Raw genomic sequence first — 20,465 nt, forward strand, 5'->3', positions numbered from 1 at the left:
GCCAAGTCCGCTTCCCTGTCCATTCCATTTTGGTTGCTGTAGTTTCTTTATTTTGACTCGCCATCCCTAAAAGTGATAAATGAGTGAGGAAGACCTTGGTAGTGAATGAATCCTTGTGAGGCTAAGTTGTGTGGGATATACTAGTCAAGGATTGGGTTGCCAATATCGATTAATGTCACACTAATGTCAGCATACTATTTGTGTGACTGATACCCTGAGTATGGACTTTATAAGCTAAATTGATTTGTGTACAATTTGAATCTTTAACTTAACATCCAGGTATGGACTTGGGCCTAATGGTGGCATAGTGACCTCACTCAATCTCTTTGCTACCAGGTTTGATCAGGTATGTCTGTCTTTATTCATATGGATGTGGCTATATAAAAACTTGTGACTCAGCTTGATCACATTGGGAAAGAAGAAGTGTAAACCTGAGCATAAATGTAGACCTAAGTGGGCATTTTGTTAGGCAAATAAGTAGTCTGTGAGAGAAGGGTCTCGTAGTTGTGAAACATTTCACATCTAATATTTGTGACAGCCAGTAAAACAGACAACCAAGAGACCTATTCCTGGCTTGTTGTATTACTCTGAGATGGATTGAAGGAACAGGGAAGTGGGATGGACTGACAGACAAGCGATGGAGAGATAATGGGGCTTTTTACCTGTCAAGTATTTGTCATCCTTTAGACTTTCTCTTGTCACCTACTTCCAAAGAGGGTTTTTTAATCATTAAATTGTTACCCTTATATATAACTCCATGACACAGGTTATTAATATGTACCAAAATGCTAAGAGATATGACTTGACAGTGACCAAATGAAGGCTTTAGCTTTTCAGGTCCTTGCACCATGCTCCCGGGTATTGTTACAGTGCTTCCTGGTATGGATGTGTTATACAGATGGGTGAGTTTATTAGTTGTCCTGGGATGGAGAAAAGAGAATTAGTAGTTGAGGGTGCCTGTGAGGTGTGTCCCCCTGTCAAGAGTGCTTTGCTTTTGTGATGAAATCTGATCCTGTTGTTATTGACATTTTTTTTCTTTTAGGTGATGAAATTTATTGAGAAGGCCCAGAACATGTCTAAGTAAGTGATTTCAGTTTAACACCGATTTATTACTCTATTCAGTAGGTTTCTGACTTAGAGGATTCTGGAATACTGTCAAACGCTGAAAGGATTAAGACTCCGGTGAATCAATTAAGAGTCAAAGAAAGTGGGCAAAAAAAAAAAAATCACTGAGGTGCTGTGGAGTGCAGAGCTAAATTTCCTATCATATCCCCTAATTACTTTGGTATACTCCCATGGCTTCTTGTGAGAGGGTGTCTAAGTAGGAGGTATTCTGAGACTTTGTCCAAATTCAGTTATTTACCTACTTTTTCTTGGGAAACCATGCTTGTTGACATCAAAGTTTCTGAAATACCTTTCCACCTTGTTTAAATGAATGTCATGTACATGGTTCAGAGGAAGTAATTTTTACCTTAAAAATGATCAAAATGGAAAATATTTATTATCCTCATCCACAATTAACTAAATGTGTTTTTTTAAGAAAGATAATTGTTTTTGTACTAAAGGATATATGCTCAGTATAAAGAATTCAGACCATGTGTAACATTTAAAAAATGAAACTATTATCCTGATTCACATTAGGAATAACTATCATTTACATTAAGTGGCAAGCCTTTCACAGGTTTCCATGTGTATATAGATGGAAATATGGCTGGATAAAGATGTTTTTACAAACTGGGCTCATACTAGAGAGTTGTGTTTTTTAATAGTGTCACATGTCAACTCTAGAAATCAGATTTCCCCCTCCCCAGGATTTCTTGTTGGTGAGTGGTTTATTTAAAGCCTCTTCTAAGCTTAATTCTCTAAAGTTTGTGTTCCTTGATGTGTGTGGCCACTGAAGTTCCTGATCAGGCCACATTAGCTTTAGTATTTATTTAATGATTAGACAGAGATTTCCTTAAGTACCTGGAATGAAGGAGTCTCCCAGCCTTTGCTCTGCTGGGGCATATCTTCAGTGCTTTGCCTTAGTCTTCACTTCCTGCTAGTGCAAAGCCTCAAGGTCAATCAGAGGTGAGAACTTAGGGCCTTCACAGGTCTCTCCTGGGCATACATATAGCCCTGCACATGTGTGTGGCTTTTTAGAGTCTCAGGAATATGTTGGACCTTTTCAAAGTCCCCTATAGACATCTCATTCCCCAGTTTTTCCTGTGGAAGTTTTAGGCTAGCCTCTTGTTAGCTCCAGCTGGTAACTCTGCCACAGACAGATGGCGTGCCGAAAAGTTGCTGATGCAAAACACTCTGCAGATAGAGCTGTTCCGCAGAGTCGGAGTTAGGTCAAATAAAGACAAACGCTGAAAGTGGAGGTTTTTAGTCAGCTGTAGACAGGTCGTGACAGTTCTCTGGGATGAGGCTTTTGGGGAGTTCCAATCCCATTTTGCCCCTTCCATTGGCTGCCAGGCTGTAGTTTTCACGGCTTCCGCAGTGCTGGCTGGAAGGAGGTGAGATCAGGGCCAGTTTTATCAACAGACTCACTGTGGTTATTGAGATTCATTGTGGGTTTTGTTGTTGGTGTTGAATAAACATTCCTTGGATTGTTAAAAACCATTTTTTTTTTAAGATTTATTTTTTATTTATTTCTCTCCCGTTCCCTGCCTGCCCCCTCCCTCCGTTTGTCTACTCTCTGTCCATTCGCTGCATGTTCTTCTGTGTCCACTTGTATTCTTGTCAGCGGCACCCGGAATCCGTGTCTCTTTTTTGTTGCGTCATCTAGCTGCGTCGGCTCTCTGTTGTGTGCAGCGCCCTTCGTGGGCAGGCTGCACTTTTTTCGTGCTGGGCGGCTCTCCTTACGGGGCGCACTCCTTGTATGTGATGCTCCCCTACACGGGGGACATCCCTGCGTGGCACGGCACTCGTTGCGTGCATCAGCACTGTCCGTGGGCCAGCTCATCACATGGGTCAAGGAGGCCCTGGGTTTGAATCTTGGACCTTTAACATGGGGTTGAATCATGTGGTAGGCGGACACCCTATCCTTTGGGCCAAATCTGCTTCCCCGTTAAAAGCCTTTAGTTAATTTCCAAAGTTCCGGAAGTGTTGCTTTTTATAGTTTTTGCCAGTGTTCTCATTGCTTTTGTGGAGGAGCCAAGTAAGGAGTCCTTTCTAGGTCATTTGAGGGGCAGATGAAGAGAAACTGTTTTAAAATAAAAGTATCAAATATAGTTTTATTTGAATATAATGTAAGAAAACGACAAAGTATTAAATCTTTAGATAAACATTTATTTGAAGGTCAACAACTTGTTCAGTTTTATCTTAGTGTCTTTTTCTGTGCACTTCATCTATTCCCACCCACCCTTGTGTAGGAACTGATTTTTTTTGGTCTCTATGCCTAGAGAAATTTTTTTATTCCTCAGGTGTACTATTTTAATTCATATATGCTTCAGTGTTGAGCCTCAGTGTTCTGATATGCCCATTGTTGAGCAGGCCATATTATAATTTCTAGAAGCATGACACACTCTTTCAGTCAGCAGATTTAAGTTTCAGGAAATTTTTCTTTGGTATATCTTGAAATGCATCTTCTGTTCAATTTGTTGAATCCTCTATTTCCGGGACTCCAGTTATCCTTTGGGATTGTATTTGTTTTACTTCTGCATCTATCAGCTTCTCTTTAATTGTTTTAATCTCTTTTGTTCTTTCTTTAAAAAAAATCTGCGTTAGCCTGTATTATCTCGGCCTTTCCTCTGTGCAAGGCCAGGACTAGAATGAGGAAAGAAAGGCACCTAGGGCGCAAAATTAAGGAGGCACTCACTCTCAGGGTTATGTAAGTGCTCTGCCTAGATACTGTATTTGCTTAGTTATAGTATGAGGACTTTTTAATTCTTCAGAGTCCTGAGACCTGCTAGGTTTTCATTTCAGGTCACAATGTGCAGACTGAATATTTCATGATGAAATTCTTTCTGCAGCCTGAGGGAGTGGCCAGGGAGAAGGGGAGAGCTCAGAGGAGGGAGTCTGCCATCTATATTCACATACCATTTTAATCTAGAAGATGCAAGTATTAATCGCTTTAGCACCTTATTGCTCACGAGAGGGCCAACCAAAAGCTTAGCCGTATGTAGTCCTTCAGTGCACTTTGTCTGCTACCAGGACACCTGGTTTTCCATGTTTCATTTTAGGCTTACGTGGCAGAGCCCTAGCAGGGGAGGGGCGGGACTCCTTTGTCCATGGTGGGCTTAGGCGTTCTTATTTGGATTTCTTCTTTAGTCCTGGCCCCTGCTTTTCTAACTTTTCAGTGCTTTTCTGATCTTTGCTATCACCTCACCAATTGGGATTTCAGAACATATTCACTTCAAACAAATACTTGCTTCCTTTAGAAAATAATTTCTTTCATCTCCATTTTTCTCTGTTGTTTCTTGATCTTACTTCAGTTAATTAACCCTCATGCTAATCAAATAATACGGAATTATAAAAAGCGATTTATTTTACAATTTCGTACTGTGGCTTATGATCAGGATTAGTCATACCTTGTCCTTCCTGCCAACCTAATCCTTATCTTGACTTCTCTATCTCAAAAAATATCAGAATGTCTACCCCATTACAAGTGATGTTTTAACTTTGTTTAGCCTTTATAACGATTTCATTCTCAAATTATGAAGCTGTCTCTAGAATTGGAGCTTCGGAGAAGGGGAGAATTTGTAATAGTGTGATAGCATCTACTAGAGGACAACCGCGGGTATGGATCCAGGGACAGAGAAGAGTCATTTAAGAGGAAGTGACAGGAAGGAGTGAAAGAAGGGCAGAGGGCTGATGGTGTCAATAGGAGTTGGGAGGAAATGAAATTACTGTTTCACACACAGCTCCAGTCTCTGACTCAGATGTTCTTGGTGACCTCCAAAGGTGATCAGTATGATGAAATCTGATGGGCATGTTTATCTTCAGAATCTAGGTTGGCATACTAGAGGGAGCGGAGCCAGATCAAACTGGGTGCAGATCTTAGTTATGTGTACTTTGGGCGACTCCCATAACTTCCCTGAGTCTCACTTTTCTCATATGCTACTTGAAGACAATACTACCTTGAAGGGATGTGATAAAGTAACCCTCTAGTGCCTGGCGCTTAGCCCTTAGTCTGAATTATTTTGTTTCTTATTCTGAAACTGGAAACACTCATACTGACATTGGCCACGGAATCACCTGCCAGTCTAGATTTCATATCTTTTTTTTTTTTTTAAAGATTTATTTATTTATTTAATTTCCACCCCCCCCCCCCCCCCCCCCCCCCCGTTGTCTGTTCTTGGTGTCTATTTGCTGCGTCTCGTTTCTTTGTCCGCTTCTGTTGTCGTCAGCAGCACGGGAAGTGTGGGCGGCGCCATTCCTGGGCAGGCTGCTCTTCCTTTTCACGCTGGGCGGCTTTCCTCACGGGCGCACTCCTTGCGCGTGGGGCTCCCCCACGCGGGGGACACCCTTGCGTGGCACGGCACTCCCTGCGCGCATCAGCACTGCGCATGGCCAGCTCCACACGGGTCAAGGAGGCCCGGGGTTTGAACCGCGGACCTCCCATATGGTAGACGGACGCCCTAACCACTGGGCCAAAGTCCGTTTCCCTAGATTTCCTATCTTAATGGCCTCCTTTTTTGGTGCTGACAAAGTGTGAGAGGTGGCCCTTGAGTGAATAAAATGATGAATCTAAGGTTTTCAAAGAGTAGTCAGCCATTGGTGTCATCAGTGATATTACCAGAGGGTTTCCCAAGAGATTTACCTCCTGGTTTTGCTTCTTTCTCATTTTTAATGCAGTATGCTTTTACAACTATCACAGTTTCCTTCCCATTTGCTTGAATATTGGACATCGAACAAGCCTAGGAGAATATGGTGCACAGTTCAAGAGCAATGGGAGGAAGTTAGACTTGGCAGCGTGCAGAGATTAGTCCAACCTAGGATAACCAGGTGTGTAATGTAACCATGTAATGGGATATCTCAGCATTGCACAAGTGTAATACTTCTATCATTGTCTTTCTTGACCTAGGTATGTCTTGATTGATACACCTGGACAGATTGAGGTGTTCACCTGGTCAGCTTCTGGGACAATCATCACTGAGGCCCTGGTGAGTGCTCTAGGACTTGTGACTGGAAGTAACTAGGGGGCTAGACTGGATTAGCATCTTCTTCTTGCCTGGGATTTTGTATGGGAGGGAGTCATAGAAGCACTGCACAGCCTTCCTCAAATGGTTTTCCCTTGCTAGGGAAAAAGAAGTTTGTGGCTAGGTCATGAACCCTCTGACCATGGTTTTGATTATTTTGTGACTTCAGGCATCCTCATTTCCAACAGTTGTCATCTATGTAATGGACACATCGCGAAGTACCAACCCAGTAACCTTCATGTCCAATATGCTGTATGCATGCAGGTAATTCATTGCTGGCAGGTGTGGTATTCCAGAGGGGTAGGAAGCCACCTTCTCATCTCTTCTTCCTTTTTGGTTTGATAATGCTCTGACCTGGGTGCTTATCCCTAGGTTGGTGCTCATCCAGATTTGCCACTCAGTTTGGTGGCTGTGAGTTGAGGGAGTGTCAGAAGAGAAAAGAGGTGCATGTACCATGGGTATTTTCAGCAATTTCTGATCATCTTCTCTTGCTTGTTACAGAAATAGGTGGTATTTGAATAAGAACCTTCTGATAGTTGCCTCCAGTTGAATGAAATCCAAAACTAAATAGAATAGATCCCCCTGGTCTGATGCTGTTTTTTGTGTAATGATAAGTAGAATGAAATTACAATATGATGAGAGACTATGAATAAGAAGCTTTATCCATAATTCTAAAATGCACAGGTGTGGTGCCACTGGGAGAGTGTCATTGAGCTACATTAGTGCATTAGACCTAGGAGCAAGCTAGGTCATTATTCAGGCTGAGAGAATTTGATTTGGGGCCTGCACAAGAGCTCTCACCAATATTTGTCTCTTCTAATATGACTAAGATGCCCCTTGTTAGAGGCAAGAAATTCTGGTCCAGACAAATCTGATGCCTGGCAGCATTATTTCATTTCAATATTAATTGTTTAAAAGACAGTTCATTATTTTTTTTTTAAAAAAAGTGTCTATACCAAATCATTCTCTCTCCAAGAGAGTGTGTGTGGGTGGATTGTTTGCTGGATGGTGGTGATGGTTTTCCTCTTGGGAGAGGAAAATATGTGAATGGCATTTAAAAATGGAAACTTCATCTAGAGTCTGAACCCATTCCCCTTTTCGTACTCAGTCCCCTCAGACTAACACCAGGAGAGCAAGAGCCTAAGTGGTCTTATTAATAACGTCTTGATGTTTGATTTTCAGCATCTTGTATAAAACCAAGCTGCCTTTCATTGTGGTCATGAATAAAGTAAGTAGATCCTTTTGGTTGTGAGTCACATTTCTTTATTCATCAGAACCTTGTGGTTGTCAGGTTTGGGCGGGTGAGAAGGATTATCTCAGACACCAGAGAGCCGATTTAGGCCTTACTGAAAGAAAGTCATGGGCACTTCTAGGAAATAGATTCAATCAAATAGAATGAAAATTTATCATGACTCTCATCCAGTGTTGTTTTTAGACTAGTTAACGTAGGCCTTCAACCCTAGCATATTGATTATCCCTCAGAATTGGGACCGTATAAATGGAAAAGGGACGGCTAGTCTATTGTAAGTGTTGAGGAAACATACAAAAACACACTTCCCTGTTGTTAGGCAATGGCTAGGATGCAGGAGATGAATTGCCATAAGAGCCCGGAACATGCTGGTATGCCCTGTGGCCATAGGCATTTGGCACTGGATAGCGAGGCATCTGCTCCACTGAAGAGAACGCATGTCTTTGTTTAATTACATAAACTACCCCTACAGTCTTGGCTCTTTGTGGCTTGTTGCAATGGAGGAGGAAATGGGGGAAGCAGAGAGAGAAGAAAATATGCATGTCTGCTGTCAACACTTCATGAAAATCAAAAACAAAAAAACCTTTTCCTTTTGTTTGTTGCCTTGCCTCATTTTTGGTTGCTGATGGTTGACTTCTCCCTGGAACAGACTGACATCATTGATCACAGCTTTGCAGTGGAATGGATGCAGGATTTTGAGGCTTTTCAGGATGCCTTGAATCAGGAGACTACATACGTCAGTAACCTGACTCGTTCTATGAGCCTGGTGTTGGATGAGTTTTACAGCTCACTCAGGGTAAACTTTCTCTCTGACTCACACTTGCAGCCTCTATAGATAACGTCTTAATCCTTAGAGTTGGCTTTGAACCTAGTTTTCAAAGGAAGTTCAGTACCTTTTGAAAATTAACATTTAAAGGTTTTAAAAACCGTGGAGGGATGCTGCCCTCAGAGTTTATGGTCTAGTTAGGAGAGACGGCTATTCACAGAATTGAAATATAATTTATATTGTGTTAAGTTTCATAATCTATCGATTTTGCTTCGTTTGCCATTTCGTTCTGTCAAACATTCTATCTATCTATCTATCTATCTATCTATCTATCTATCTATCTATCTATCTATCTACCTGTTGTCTCTCTTCTAAATTTATGAGAATAGGTTGTGTATTAGTCAGCCAAAGGGGTGCTGATTCAAAATACCAGAAATTGGTTGGTTTTTAAATTTTTTTTTATTTTTAAAGATTTGTTTTTTTACTTATCTCCCCTCCCTGCCCCCCAGTTGTCTGCTCTTTCTGTCCATTCGCTCTGTGTTCTTCTGTGTCTGCTTCTATTCTTGTCAGTGGCACCCAGAATCTGTGTCTCATTTTGTTGTGTCATCTTGCTGCATCAGCTCTCTGCGTGTGTGGCGCCACTCCTGGGCAGACTGGACTTTCTTTTGCGCTGGGTGGCTCTCCTTATAGGGCTCACTCCTTGTGCGTGGGGCTTCCCTATGCGGGGGACATCCCTGCATGGCACGGCACTCCTTGCACGCATCAGTACTGCACATGGGCCGGCTCCACATGGGTAAAGGAGGTCCTGGGTTTGAACTGTGGACCTCCCATGTGGTAGGTGAATGCTCTATCCCTTGAGCCAAGTCCGCTTCCCTGCTTGGTTTTTTTAAAGGGTGTTTATTTGGGGTAGGAGCTTACAGATACCAGACCATAAAGCATAAGTTACTTCCCTCACCCAAGTCTATTTTCACGTGTTGGAGCAAGATGGCTGCTGACATCTGAGAGGGTTCAGGCTTCCTGGATTCCTCTCTTCGAGAATCCTCTGTGTGCTTACTTCTTGTGGCTCCAGCTTAAGACTTCAGCATCAAAGTCCAGCATCAAAACTCCAACATAAACAACCCTCCAACTCTGTCCTTTGCAACGCCTTTAATTGGGCCTGATTAGGGCTGAATTAGAGCCCTAATCATAACTTAATCATGCCCAGGTACAGACCAGATTACATACATAATCCAGTATCTATTTTCGGAATTCGTAACCATATCAAACTGCTACACTCCACCCTCTGAATTCCAAAAGGACATTACAATTTTCAAAAAAAACCCATAAATCAGTAACAATGCAAGTACTAAATCATCACAATCAATTTAAAGAAATACAGTTTGTCTTAGGGCAAAGTCCTGTTTGCTGTAGACCTCTGAAACTTAAAAAACAATTTATCTGTCTCCAATATACAAATGGACAAAGAATAAACATTTTCATTACAATAAGGAGAAATTGGGAGGGAAACATGAGTCCTGAGTCCTCTACAGTTCAGTAAACCTGCAGGACATCCTCCATTCAATTTCAGTCTGAGAGTCATTCTTAAGATGACGGTTTCTTCTCCTTGGTGTCTTATGGGAATCCACCCTTTCCACATGCTTTCCCAACTGCCATTTTCTTGGTTCCACCCTCATCAAGAATCTGGGTGTCAACCAAGCTCCAGACCTCACCCTCCAAGAGTGTTGGGGTGATTGTCACACCTTACCCAATCTTTGCATTAGAGACTTAACCTCCCCAGTCGAGTGACGTGAAGACAACCTTCCCCCTAATCTTTGGCAAACAGGCTCAACCCACTCAGAGCAATGAGTTGACAACCTGGTCTTCCCTAACGTTTGGCATACAAGCTCAACCCTCTCAGAGCAACGAGTTGACCACCTGGCCTTCCCTAACCTTTGGCATGCAGGATCAACCCTCTCAGAGCAACGAGTTGACCATCTGGCCTTCTCTAATCCATGGGAGACAGGTCCACCCCTCTCAGACCTGTGGGGTGCTGACCTTAACCGTCCTAATCCTTGCAGAATATGCTCCACCCTCCCTGTACCCTGGGGCAGCAAAACTCCCCCAGAACTTCAGTTGGAAACATCCACCCTCTTTAACTGTTGGTACAAACTCACCCTCTCTGTACACAAGGGTGGGGTTCCTCTCTTGGACTAAGGTGATGTCTTAATTCCAGATCTCAGCTTCCGTGATTTTCCTCTTGAAGCTGTTTCTCCTTCAGTCTCTCCTTTCCATGAACCTTTTAATCCGAGCTGACAGTGGTTTTGTTCATACAATTATCTCAAAAACCTTGTTGGTTTAGCATGCAAGAAACAGGGGTCCAAGCCATCAGACAGTAAGACTTTCCACAAGTCTTTCCGAGATAACTGCATCTTCAATCCTGATTTAAAAGTTCCAAGTTAAGTCCTCCAATGGGGCAGTTTCTCCTGGGAGCTTGATTTCCAGAGGCTTGGAATTTCCAGAGTTAGTTTCTGTTTCTTTTGTACCTGACAGTTCGGCCCTCAGCTTATCTCTCTCTTCTAGCATTTTGCTATTAGCTGCAAGCAGAAGCCAAGCTGCATTCTCTGAGTTTACTTTGGAGAGTTCTTTAGCTAACTGCCCAGACTTGACATTTTCAAATTCTGCCTCCCATACGACCCCAGGAGTTAATCTTGCTAAGTTCTCTGCGACTTCGAAACATAAATCACTTTCCCTCCCATTTCCAATAATAGTTTCATCATTTACTTCTAAGGCATCATAAAAAGTCTCTTTAGCATCCATATTGCTATCAAATAGTCTCTTAAAGCACTGTAGGTCTCTTCTTCCAACCATCTCATAATTCCTCCAAAAAATACCCCTTACTCTTTTATAAAACCATTCCAGCATTTTGGTAAAAGCACTTCCTCACTCCTTGGTACCAAATTCTGTATTAGCCAAGTGGGTGCTGATGCAAAATACCAGAAATTGGTTGGTTTTTATAAAGGGTATTTATTTGGGGTAGGAGCTTACAGATACCAGGCCATAGAGCGTAAGTTACTTCCCTTACCAAAGTATTTTCACATGTTGGAGCAAGACGGCCTCTGACATCTGAGAGGGTTCAGGCTTCTGGGTTCCTCTCTTCCAGGGTCTTGCTTCTCTCTGGGTTCAGGGTTCCTCTCTTCCCGGGGCTTGCTTCTCTTTCCTCTGTGTGTTTACTTCCTGGGGCTCCAGCTTAAGGCTTCAGCATCAAACTCCAACAACAAAACTCCAATATAAACAACCCTCCAACTCTGTCCATTGCCATGCCTTTACCTGTGAGTCCCTACCCACTAAGGGGTGGGGACTCAACTCTCTAATAATGTGGCCCAATTAAAGTCCTAATCATAACTTAATCATACCCAGGTACAGATCAGATTACAAACATAATCCAGTATCTATTTTTGGAATTCATAGCCATATCAAACTACTACAGGTAATATACATCATGCTTCTCAAACTTAATACTTCCATGTATATTTCCTAAGAACAAAGATAACTAAAGTACAGTTATTTCATTCAAGAAATTTAACATTTATATAAAGCTTATGGTGTTTATTTCAATTTCTAAATTATGTGTCAATAACGTCCTTTTGAACCTTTTTTCTTCCATTATTAGATCCAGCCCAGGATAAGTATTGCATTTAATTGTCTTTATCTCCTTATTTCTTCTTTTTTTTAATTTCATTTGTGAAAACATATAAACAATGTAAACTTTTCCCACATTAGCCCCTCTCAAGCATACCCCTCAGTGGGGTTAATCACATTCAAGTCTTACAGTAACCTCCCACCATCCATTACCATAACTTTCCCATCATCTCAAACAGAAACCCTAACCCATTGTACATTGATTCCGCATTCCCCTTACCTCCTGCCCCTGTAACCTTTTTGTCTCTGAGTTTGCATATTTTCCAATAATTTCTTTGTGGTTACTGTTGTGTTTGAATTTAACATCTTAAATATTGTTTGATTTTAAACCAAATTAACTTTAATAGCATGCACAAACTATCTTCCTATACTCTTCTGTCTTCCCACCTTTATGTAGTTCTTGTTGCAAATTACATGTTTATACAAAAGTCCAGAACCACTGATTTATTGTTTTATGCAATTGCCTTTTGGATCCTGTAGGAAGTAAAAAGTGGAGTTACAAACCAAAAATACAGTTGTACTGGCATTTATATTTATCCATGTTGTTACTTTTACCGGAGATCTTTATTTCTTCATGTAGCTTCAATCTATTTGTAATGTCCTTTCTTTTCAACCTGTAGAATTCCCTTTAGCATTTCTTGTAGGGCCAGTTTAGTGGTAATGAAATATCTCAGCTTTTGTTCATCTGGAAATGTCAATTTCCTCCTCATTTTTTTTTAATGATGTATTTATTTCTCCTCTCCCCCTTCCCCAATGCCTGCTATCTGTGTCCATTTGCTGTTTGTTCTTCTGTGTCTGATTGTATTCTAATTAGGTGGCTCCAGGGACTGATCCTGGGACCTTCTGGATTGGGAGAGAGGTGATTGCTCTCTTTTTTTTTTTTTTTTTTTTTAAAGATTTATTTATTTATTTAATTCCCCCCCCTCCCCTGGTTGTCTGTTCTTGGTGTCTATTTGCTGCGTCTTGTTTCTTTGTCCGCTTCTGTTGTCGTCAGCAGCACGGGAAGTGTGGGCGGCGCCATTCCTGGGCAGGCTGCTCTTTCTTTTCACGCTGGGCGGCTTTCCTCACGGGCGCACTCCTTGCGCGTGGGGCTCCCCCACGCGGGGGACACCCTTGCGTGGCACGGCACTCCTTGCGCGCATCAGCACTGCACGTGGGCCAGCTCCACACGGGTCAAGGAGGCCCGGGGTTTGAACCGCGGACCTCCCATATGGTAGACGGACGCCCTAACCACTGGGCCAAAGTCCGTTTCCCATGATTGCTCTCTTGTACCACCTCAGCTCCCTGTTCTGCTATGTCTTCCTATTTTCTCTCCTCTGTGTCTCTTGTTGCGTCATCTTGCTGCACCAGCTCTCCGCGTCAGCCAGCACTCCTGCACAGCATGGCATTCCTATGTGGGCCAGCACTCCCACATGGGGTTGCATTCCCACGTGGGGTGGTGTTCTGTAGTGGGGCAGCAGTCTGTGTGGGCCAGCTTGCCCTCACCAGGAGGCTCTGGGCATCAAACCCTGGACCTCATATATGGTAGATGGGAGCCCAACTGGTTGAGCTACATCCATTTCCCCCCTCATTTTTGAAAATTTTGCTGGATGTAAAGTTCTTCATTGGCAATTTTTTCCTTTCAACACTTTAAATATGTCTTCCTATTCCCTTCTTGTCTTTATGGTTTCCAATAAGAAGTGGGCATTTAATATTATTGAGGCTCCCTTGTATATGGCATATTGTTTCTGTCTTGTGGGTTTCAGAATTCTTTATCTTTAGCATTTGACAGTTTGATTTTAACATGGTATGATGTGGGTCTATTTAGGTTTATTCTTTTTGGAGTTTGTTCAGTGTCTTTGGTATATGTTTATGTCTTTTGTTAAGTTTGGAAAGTTTTCAGCCATTTCTCTCATTTTTTTAATAAATGTTTTACTTACTTTTAAAAGATACATAGGTCACACAAAACCAGCCATTTCTTTTAATATTTTCTCTGTCCCTTTCTTCTTCAAGACTCCCATAATAATGTATTGTATAATATATATATAATATATCAAGTATAGTATACTTGATGATGTCTCACAGGTTTGTCAGGCTCTGCTTACTTTTAAAAATTTTTTTTCCTCTTTCTGCTCCTCAGGCTGAATGATTTCAGTTCTCTGATCTTCAGGTTTACGGATTCATTCTTTAGCCAGCTCCAATCTGCTTGAATCCATGTAGGGAATTTTAAATTTCTGTTACTGTGGTCTTTAGCTCTGTTTGGTTCCTTTTCACAATTCCCATCTCTCTAGTAATATTCTCTTTGTGTTTAGCTGTCATTTTCCCCATGTTCTTTAGTTCTTTTTCCATGTTTTCCTCTAGCTCTTTGAGCATATTTAGGACTATTTTTAAAAAGTCTTTATTTGATACGTTCCAGGTCTAGTCATTCTCACTCATGGTTTCTAATGCTTTCATTTTCTCCTTTACCTGGACTATTGCTTCCTATTTATTGGTATGCTTTGTAATCTTTTGCTGAAACCTGGACTTTTTGATATTTTTAATGTTAATTGCTAGAATTTAGACTCTGGTGTGTTTTTTAAACTTGTTTCCAGCTAGGGTTATGACAGAACTTTCCTTGAATGCTTAGAGCTAACAAAATAAAAAGGAAGGAAAAAAAAAGAAAACACCCTTTTCAGTCTATGCTAGTTGGCCTGAACGAGTGCTGTTTTTCAGAGCTTAGCCATAAAATGAGTTTAGAGAATAGCTCAAGGTGAATGTGTAGGGTCCTCCCCAGTCCTTTCTGAACATGTGTCTTGTCTTGGCCATGGCATGTGGCCGTGGGAATTCCATCTTTACATAGATCTGAATTTCTGCTCTTCCATAGGAAATAGTGTTTCTTCATGGTTCCGGGCACTGTACCGTATGTCCTACAGCCAGCAAACCTTTGCCCCAGGCAGCTGTGATCTGACTGTTTTGTGGCATTCTGTAGGAGAGCTCCGTGAGCTGCCTTCTACATGCAGGGCAATTTGTGGGACAACAAGTCCACAACGGGTGTGCTGGTTCAGTCTCTGAGGTTGCCACCAGATAGAATGGCACAGACACACATTCTCCCAGTAGGTGCTCAAAGGTTACGCTGCTCCCTTCACAGCCAGGACCAGGGACTTGCACTGGGAGTGCAGGCTGGCTGCACGCCAAACCTGTGAGGCCATGTTGGAGGGGACAGTATGGGTGACAGGAGATTCTACCATTTTATTTTGATTTGTTTTATTTTATTATTTTATATATATATATTTTTTTAAATTTTAGGAGGTACTGGGGATTCAACCTGGTACCTTGTACATGGGAAGCAAGTGCTCAAGCACTTGAGCTATATCTGCTTCTTTCCTACTGTTTTTTTATTTTTTTATTTATTTCTCTCCCCGTCCTCCCCTGTTGTCTGCTCTCTGTGTCCATTCGCTGTGTGTTCTTCTGTGTCCACTTGGATTCTTGCCAGCAGCACTGGGAATCTGTGTCTCTCTTTGTTGGGTCATCTTGCTGCGTCTGTGTGTGCGGTGCCACACTTGGGCAGACTGCGCTTTCTTCGTGCAGGACGGCTCTCCTTACGGGGTGCACTCCTTGCATGTGGGGCTTCCCTATGCAGGGGACACCCTTGCATGACAAGTCATTCCTTGCGCGCATCAGCACTGTGAGTTGTCCAGCTCACCACGTGGGGCAGGAGGCCCTGGGACCTCCCATGTGGTATGCGGACGGCTGTCCGTTGAGCCAAATCTGCTTCTCTCCTACCATTTTTAAGTTTCCTTTTTCTTTAAAGATTTATTTTTTATTTATTTCTCTCCCCCCACCCCAGTTGTCTGCTCTCTGTGTCCATTCGAAGTGTGTTCTGTGACTGCTTCTATCCTTATCAGCGGCACCGGGAATCTGTGTTTCTTTTTGTTGTGTCATCTTGCTGCATCAGCTCTCCGTGTGTGCGGCGCCATTCTTGGGCAGGCTGCACTTTCTTTCGCACTGGGCGGCTCTCCTTACTGGGCGCACTTCTTGCACGTGGAGCTCCCCTACGTGGGGGACACCCCTGCTTGACAGGGCACTCCTTGAGCGCATCAGCAGTGCACATGGGCCAGCTTCACATGGGTCAAGGAGGCCTGGGGTTTGAACCGCAGACCTCCCATGTGGTAGGCAGACATCCTATCCATTGGGCCAAGTCCACTTCCTGAAGTTGCCTTTTTCTTGACTCCGCATTTGCCACTTTACTGCAGTCCTTTAATTGTTTTCTGGAGCTTTAAGGGAACTATTTCTGCCCCTTCTTGCTCGTTGCTCAAAATTTTTGACGGATATCAGAGCCCTGAAGCTTCTCCACCATCTTGATCGGGACAGGGACAGATCACTTTTGAAATGAGGTATTTTGGAAAATATAGAGTTAAAGGTATGCCTTAAAAGAAGGGTAATAAGTCTAACCACTTTTTCCGTCCTAATTATCCTTTTCTTCTTCTGTTGTTTATTTTCCATAGATTTATTTCCATGACTTTTCATTAGGCATGTTGTTTTGTTTTCTATCAGCTTTCCTTGGTTTGTTTTGTTTAGCTTGACTTTTTGCTTGGGACTTTATTTAGAAATAATTTAAAACTTAAAGGAAATTGTAAAAACATTACAAAAACAATAACTAGAATTCCAATAACCCTCTACCTAAATACCCAGATTACCTAGATTTATCAATTTTTAACATTTGCCACCTTTGCTATGCCTCCCTCCCTCCCTTCCTCTCTCAGTCTCTGACTGTGCATCCACATGGCCATCCATTTCATCATTCCTCTATTTTCTAAATATTTGAGAGTAGAGTGGATACGTCATGTTCCTTTTTCATTTAATACTTCTATGTATATTTCCTAAAAACAAAGATATTCAGTTATATATCACATTTATGTGCAGTTTTCAAGCTCAAGGTTTTTCAGTTGCCCTAGTAATGTCCTTTTGGCCATTTTCTTCTCCATTATGAGATCCAATCCAGGATCATGTATTGCTTTTAATTGTCATTGTCTCTTTAGTCTCTTTTCCTTTTGTTAAAAAATTGTGATAAAACAGCCTAAAACTTCCCATCTCAGCTACTCCCAAGCATACAATTCTTTGGGATTGATCACACTCAACCATTGTGCTGCCATCACCATCATCCATTACTAAAACTTTTCCATCACCACTCAACAAAAACCTTGTACCCATTAGGGATTAATTCCTCGCTCCCCTACCCCACACCTCTGTCTGTGGATTTGCATATTGTAGTTATTCCATGGAAGTAGGATCATGCGATAGCTGTCCTTTTGTATCTGGCTAATTTCACTTAACACGATGTCTTATAGGTTCATCCACATTGTCACATGCATCAGAACTTCATTTTTTTTTTTTTATGACTAATACTCCATTGTATATATATACCACAGTTTGTCCATTCTTCTTTTTTTAAAATTTTAAAAATTTATTTCTCTCTCCTTCCCCCCCATTGTCTGCTCTCTCTTTGTCCACTTGCTGCACGTTCTGTGTCTGCTTGCACCCTCGGTGGCACCAAGAAACTGCATCTCTTTTTTGTTGCATCATCTAGCTATGTCAGCTCTCCGTGTGTGCGTCACCACTCCTGGGCAGGCTGCGCTTTTTTCACACTGGCGGCTCTCCTTGCAGGGCACACTCCTTGCACGTGGGACATCCCCACGTGGCGGCGCCCTGCATGGCACGGCACTCCTTGCGCGCGGCAGCTCTGCACATGGACCACCTCACCACACAGGGCAGGAGGCCCTGGGTATCAAACCCGGGACCCTCCCGTATGGTAGGGAGATGCTCTATCAGTTGAGCTACGTCCACTTCCCCCTTCTTCTCTTGATGGACACTTGTGTTACTTCCACCTTTTGACTATTGTGAATAAAGCTGCTATGTACATCTGGAGTCCCTGCTTTTCTACTTCTTTTGGTTATAGATCTAGACGTGGGATTGCCTGGTCTTATGGTAGTTAGGGCATAACTTGTTTATCCTTTCGAGAAACTACCAAATTGGTTTCCACAGTGGCTGCCCTGTTTTACATTTTCCCCACCTATGTACAGAGGTTCCTCTTTTCCACCTCCTCGCCAGCACTTATTTTAATTTTTTTAATAATAGCCAGGCTAGTGGTTTTGAGGTGGTGCCAGTTACTTCCTAAGGTATCTAGACCTCATTTCTGAAGATTTTATACCCTTTGAACTAAAGAGTGTACACCATTTGAAAATGCACAATTGTTTCCTCACTGGCACTTGTTGTGCTTTGACAGGTGGTGGGTGTCTCTGCTGTTCTGGGTACAGGTTTAGACGAACTCTTCATGCAAGTCACCAGTGCTGCTGAAGAATATGACAGGTGAGGAAATGAAAATCCTACTGATGACATTCTTTGTAACTCACAAAGCACTTAGGTGTTCATAGTGTATGTATTATATTTGCCATGCATATGTGTACTGAATCTGACCACATGTATAGGTAACAAGTCCCCATTCCTTTTTTATTTTAAATAGAAGTATAAAGTTGTCACTATATTGAATGTTCAAGAGCAGGGCTCATCAGACTTTCTGTTAAGAGACAATAGTAAATATTTTAAGCTTTGCCAGCCACACAATTTCTGCCACAACTAGTAACTGTCATTGTAGGGAAAAAGCATCCACAGATAATACATAAACAAATTGGCATGACTATGTGCTAATAGAACTATGTAAAAAAACAGGCAGACTGGATTTGGCCCATAGGCCACATTGGCCAACCCCTGATTTAAGAGCATTAACTTTGGAGTCAAGAAGGCATGGATTGGACTTCTGTTTCCTCCATTTAATACATGAGTGGCCTTAGTAAGTTTTCCATAGTTATAGAGCAGAGATAATATTTATTGCTAAGGTCATCGTAGGAGTGTTTGAGAAAGTGAAAGTATATCCAAAGCATGTAGCCCCAATTCTTGGCACATTGTAAGCACATTTCATAATAAATGGTTTCTATAACATTGTCATGGTTAATGCTGGCATTCCATTTACCTAAAGGACAGTGGGGTCAGAGGCCCTGTACCCTTTTCGTAGGCCATGGGCCATAGGGCTGCTTATCAGCCTGTTCCTAGGTGCTTCTGTTTGGCAGGATCCTAACAACTACATTTTAGTTTGTGGTTCTCAGAGAAGGGTTTATTAATGTTATCAGGGCCTCAGGAGAGACTTATTTTCTATATCCTTTCCTTGGTGCCCAAGTAATTATGTTTTGGGCTTTACTCATCTCAGGCATATAACCAAAGGAATGGCAGAGTGTGTCAGTCATGATCTCCCCAGTGTTAACTTTTCCCACCTAGCAGTCAGGATATTGTCTGTTCTTTTCTGGGTGGGGTGGGCACCTTGGCTTTGAAATTCCATAGGGGCAGACAGACTAAGACTTATGAGGTCTTTTGTCATCATCGGGATCCCTGGAAAAAAGATGTGTTTGGGAAGAGGGCGGGACAGATTATTAAGCAAAGGAATATATGAAGTGTTTCTCTTTCCAGGGAATATCGTCCTGAATATGAACGTCTGAAGAAATCAGTGGTAAGAAAGGAGGCTGTTTGTATATTTTAGGGCCATTTAAAAACAACCTCAGCTAGAAATAAAAAAAAGAAACAACAACAAAAAAACAAAAAATAGAAACAAATTAAAAAAGGAAAAAACAAAACCTCAAACCATGTACTAAACTTGGTGACATTAAGGCTTTTTTTGGGTTATCAATCTATCTTAGATATTTGCTAAGTTGTATGTTTAAGTTTGTATGTATGTATGTATGTATGTATGCATGTATGTATGTATGCTGTCTGAATGCAGAAAGGCCACTTAATTATGTTTCTTCTCTTTATATTTGAATTTTAAATCATTTTTCCTGTTTTATATGCTGGCCACTCCCACCCTAAGGTCCATTTGAAGGCTGGTTATATAATTTTTGTTTCTTTATTAGGTCATGTAAATTACTAAAAGGAAAGCTAGAAAGTGTAACATGGGACTGTATAGCATAGTAAAGCCTCATGTGAAATACAAATGTGGGTGGTATTGTATATGTAAGATTGATTTCTTTGAAATGGTACAAATATATGTTAATGTTGTGAGATGTTAATATCAGACAAAAAATTATGCTAAGTAAAAGAAACCAAGCATAAAGTACTATGTATTGTATGATTTCATTTATTTAATACGTAAATGTAAATCAATTTATAAAGATGAAATTAGATGAGTGGTTATATAGGGCTGTGGAAGGATAGAGGGATTGAGAGGTGACTACTAAGGGATGTGGATTTTTTTCTTTTTGGTGTAATGAAATTGTGCTAAAACTTTTTTGGTGATGAATATACAACATTGTGATTATATTAAGAGCCATTGATTATACACTTTAGAGAGTGTATTTTGTATGACTATATCTCAATAAAACTGCTTTTAAATAAATGAAATTGCAAGAATAGCCTGAAATAGCAGCTATTTACAGTAGGGGAAGCATAGAGAGATTGAGAGGCGATGAATTTTTTGTTTGTCTGTTTTTTAGTTAGTATATTAGCAGAAGGGTGCTCATGCAAAGCACTAGAACTCTGTTGGCTTTTATAAAGGGTATGTATTTGGGGTAGAAGCTTATAGTCACAAGGCTGTAAAGAGTCCAACTCAAGATACCATAAGAAGTACTTTCTCACCCATAGTCAT

The 20,465-nt window shown here is 41.6% G+C and overlaps 1 protein-coding gene across 1 annotated transcript in view; it reads left to right on the forward strand.

Moving 5' to 3' along the window:
- Positions 1-20,465, forward strand: part of GPN1 (GPN-loop GTPase 1) — a 33,444-nt gene that overhangs the window by 5,469 nt on the left and 7,510 nt on the right. The window contains exons 5-12 of the mRNA XM_058287776.1: positions 280-346; positions 1,043-1,080; positions 6,011-6,089; positions 6,295-6,389; positions 7,308-7,353; positions 8,024-8,170; positions 18,060-18,142; positions 19,295-19,334. Of these exons, the coding sequence (XP_058143759.1) occupies positions 280-346; positions 1,043-1,080; positions 6,011-6,089; positions 6,295-6,389; positions 7,308-7,353; positions 8,024-8,170; positions 18,060-18,142; positions 19,295-19,334 (595 nt within the window). The remainder of the gene's footprint in view (positions 1-279; positions 347-1,042; positions 1,081-6,010; positions 6,090-6,294; positions 6,390-7,307; positions 7,354-8,023; positions 8,171-18,059; positions 18,143-19,294; positions 19,335-20,465) is intronic.

This window comes from Dasypus novemcinctus, chromosome 25 (assembly GCF_030445035.2).
Source record: "Dasypus novemcinctus isolate mDasNov1 chromosome 25, mDasNov1.1.hap2, whole genome shotgun sequence".
Classification (NCBI taxonomy): Eukaryota; Metazoa; Chordata; class Mammalia; order Cingulata; family Dasypodidae; genus Dasypus; species Dasypus novemcinctus.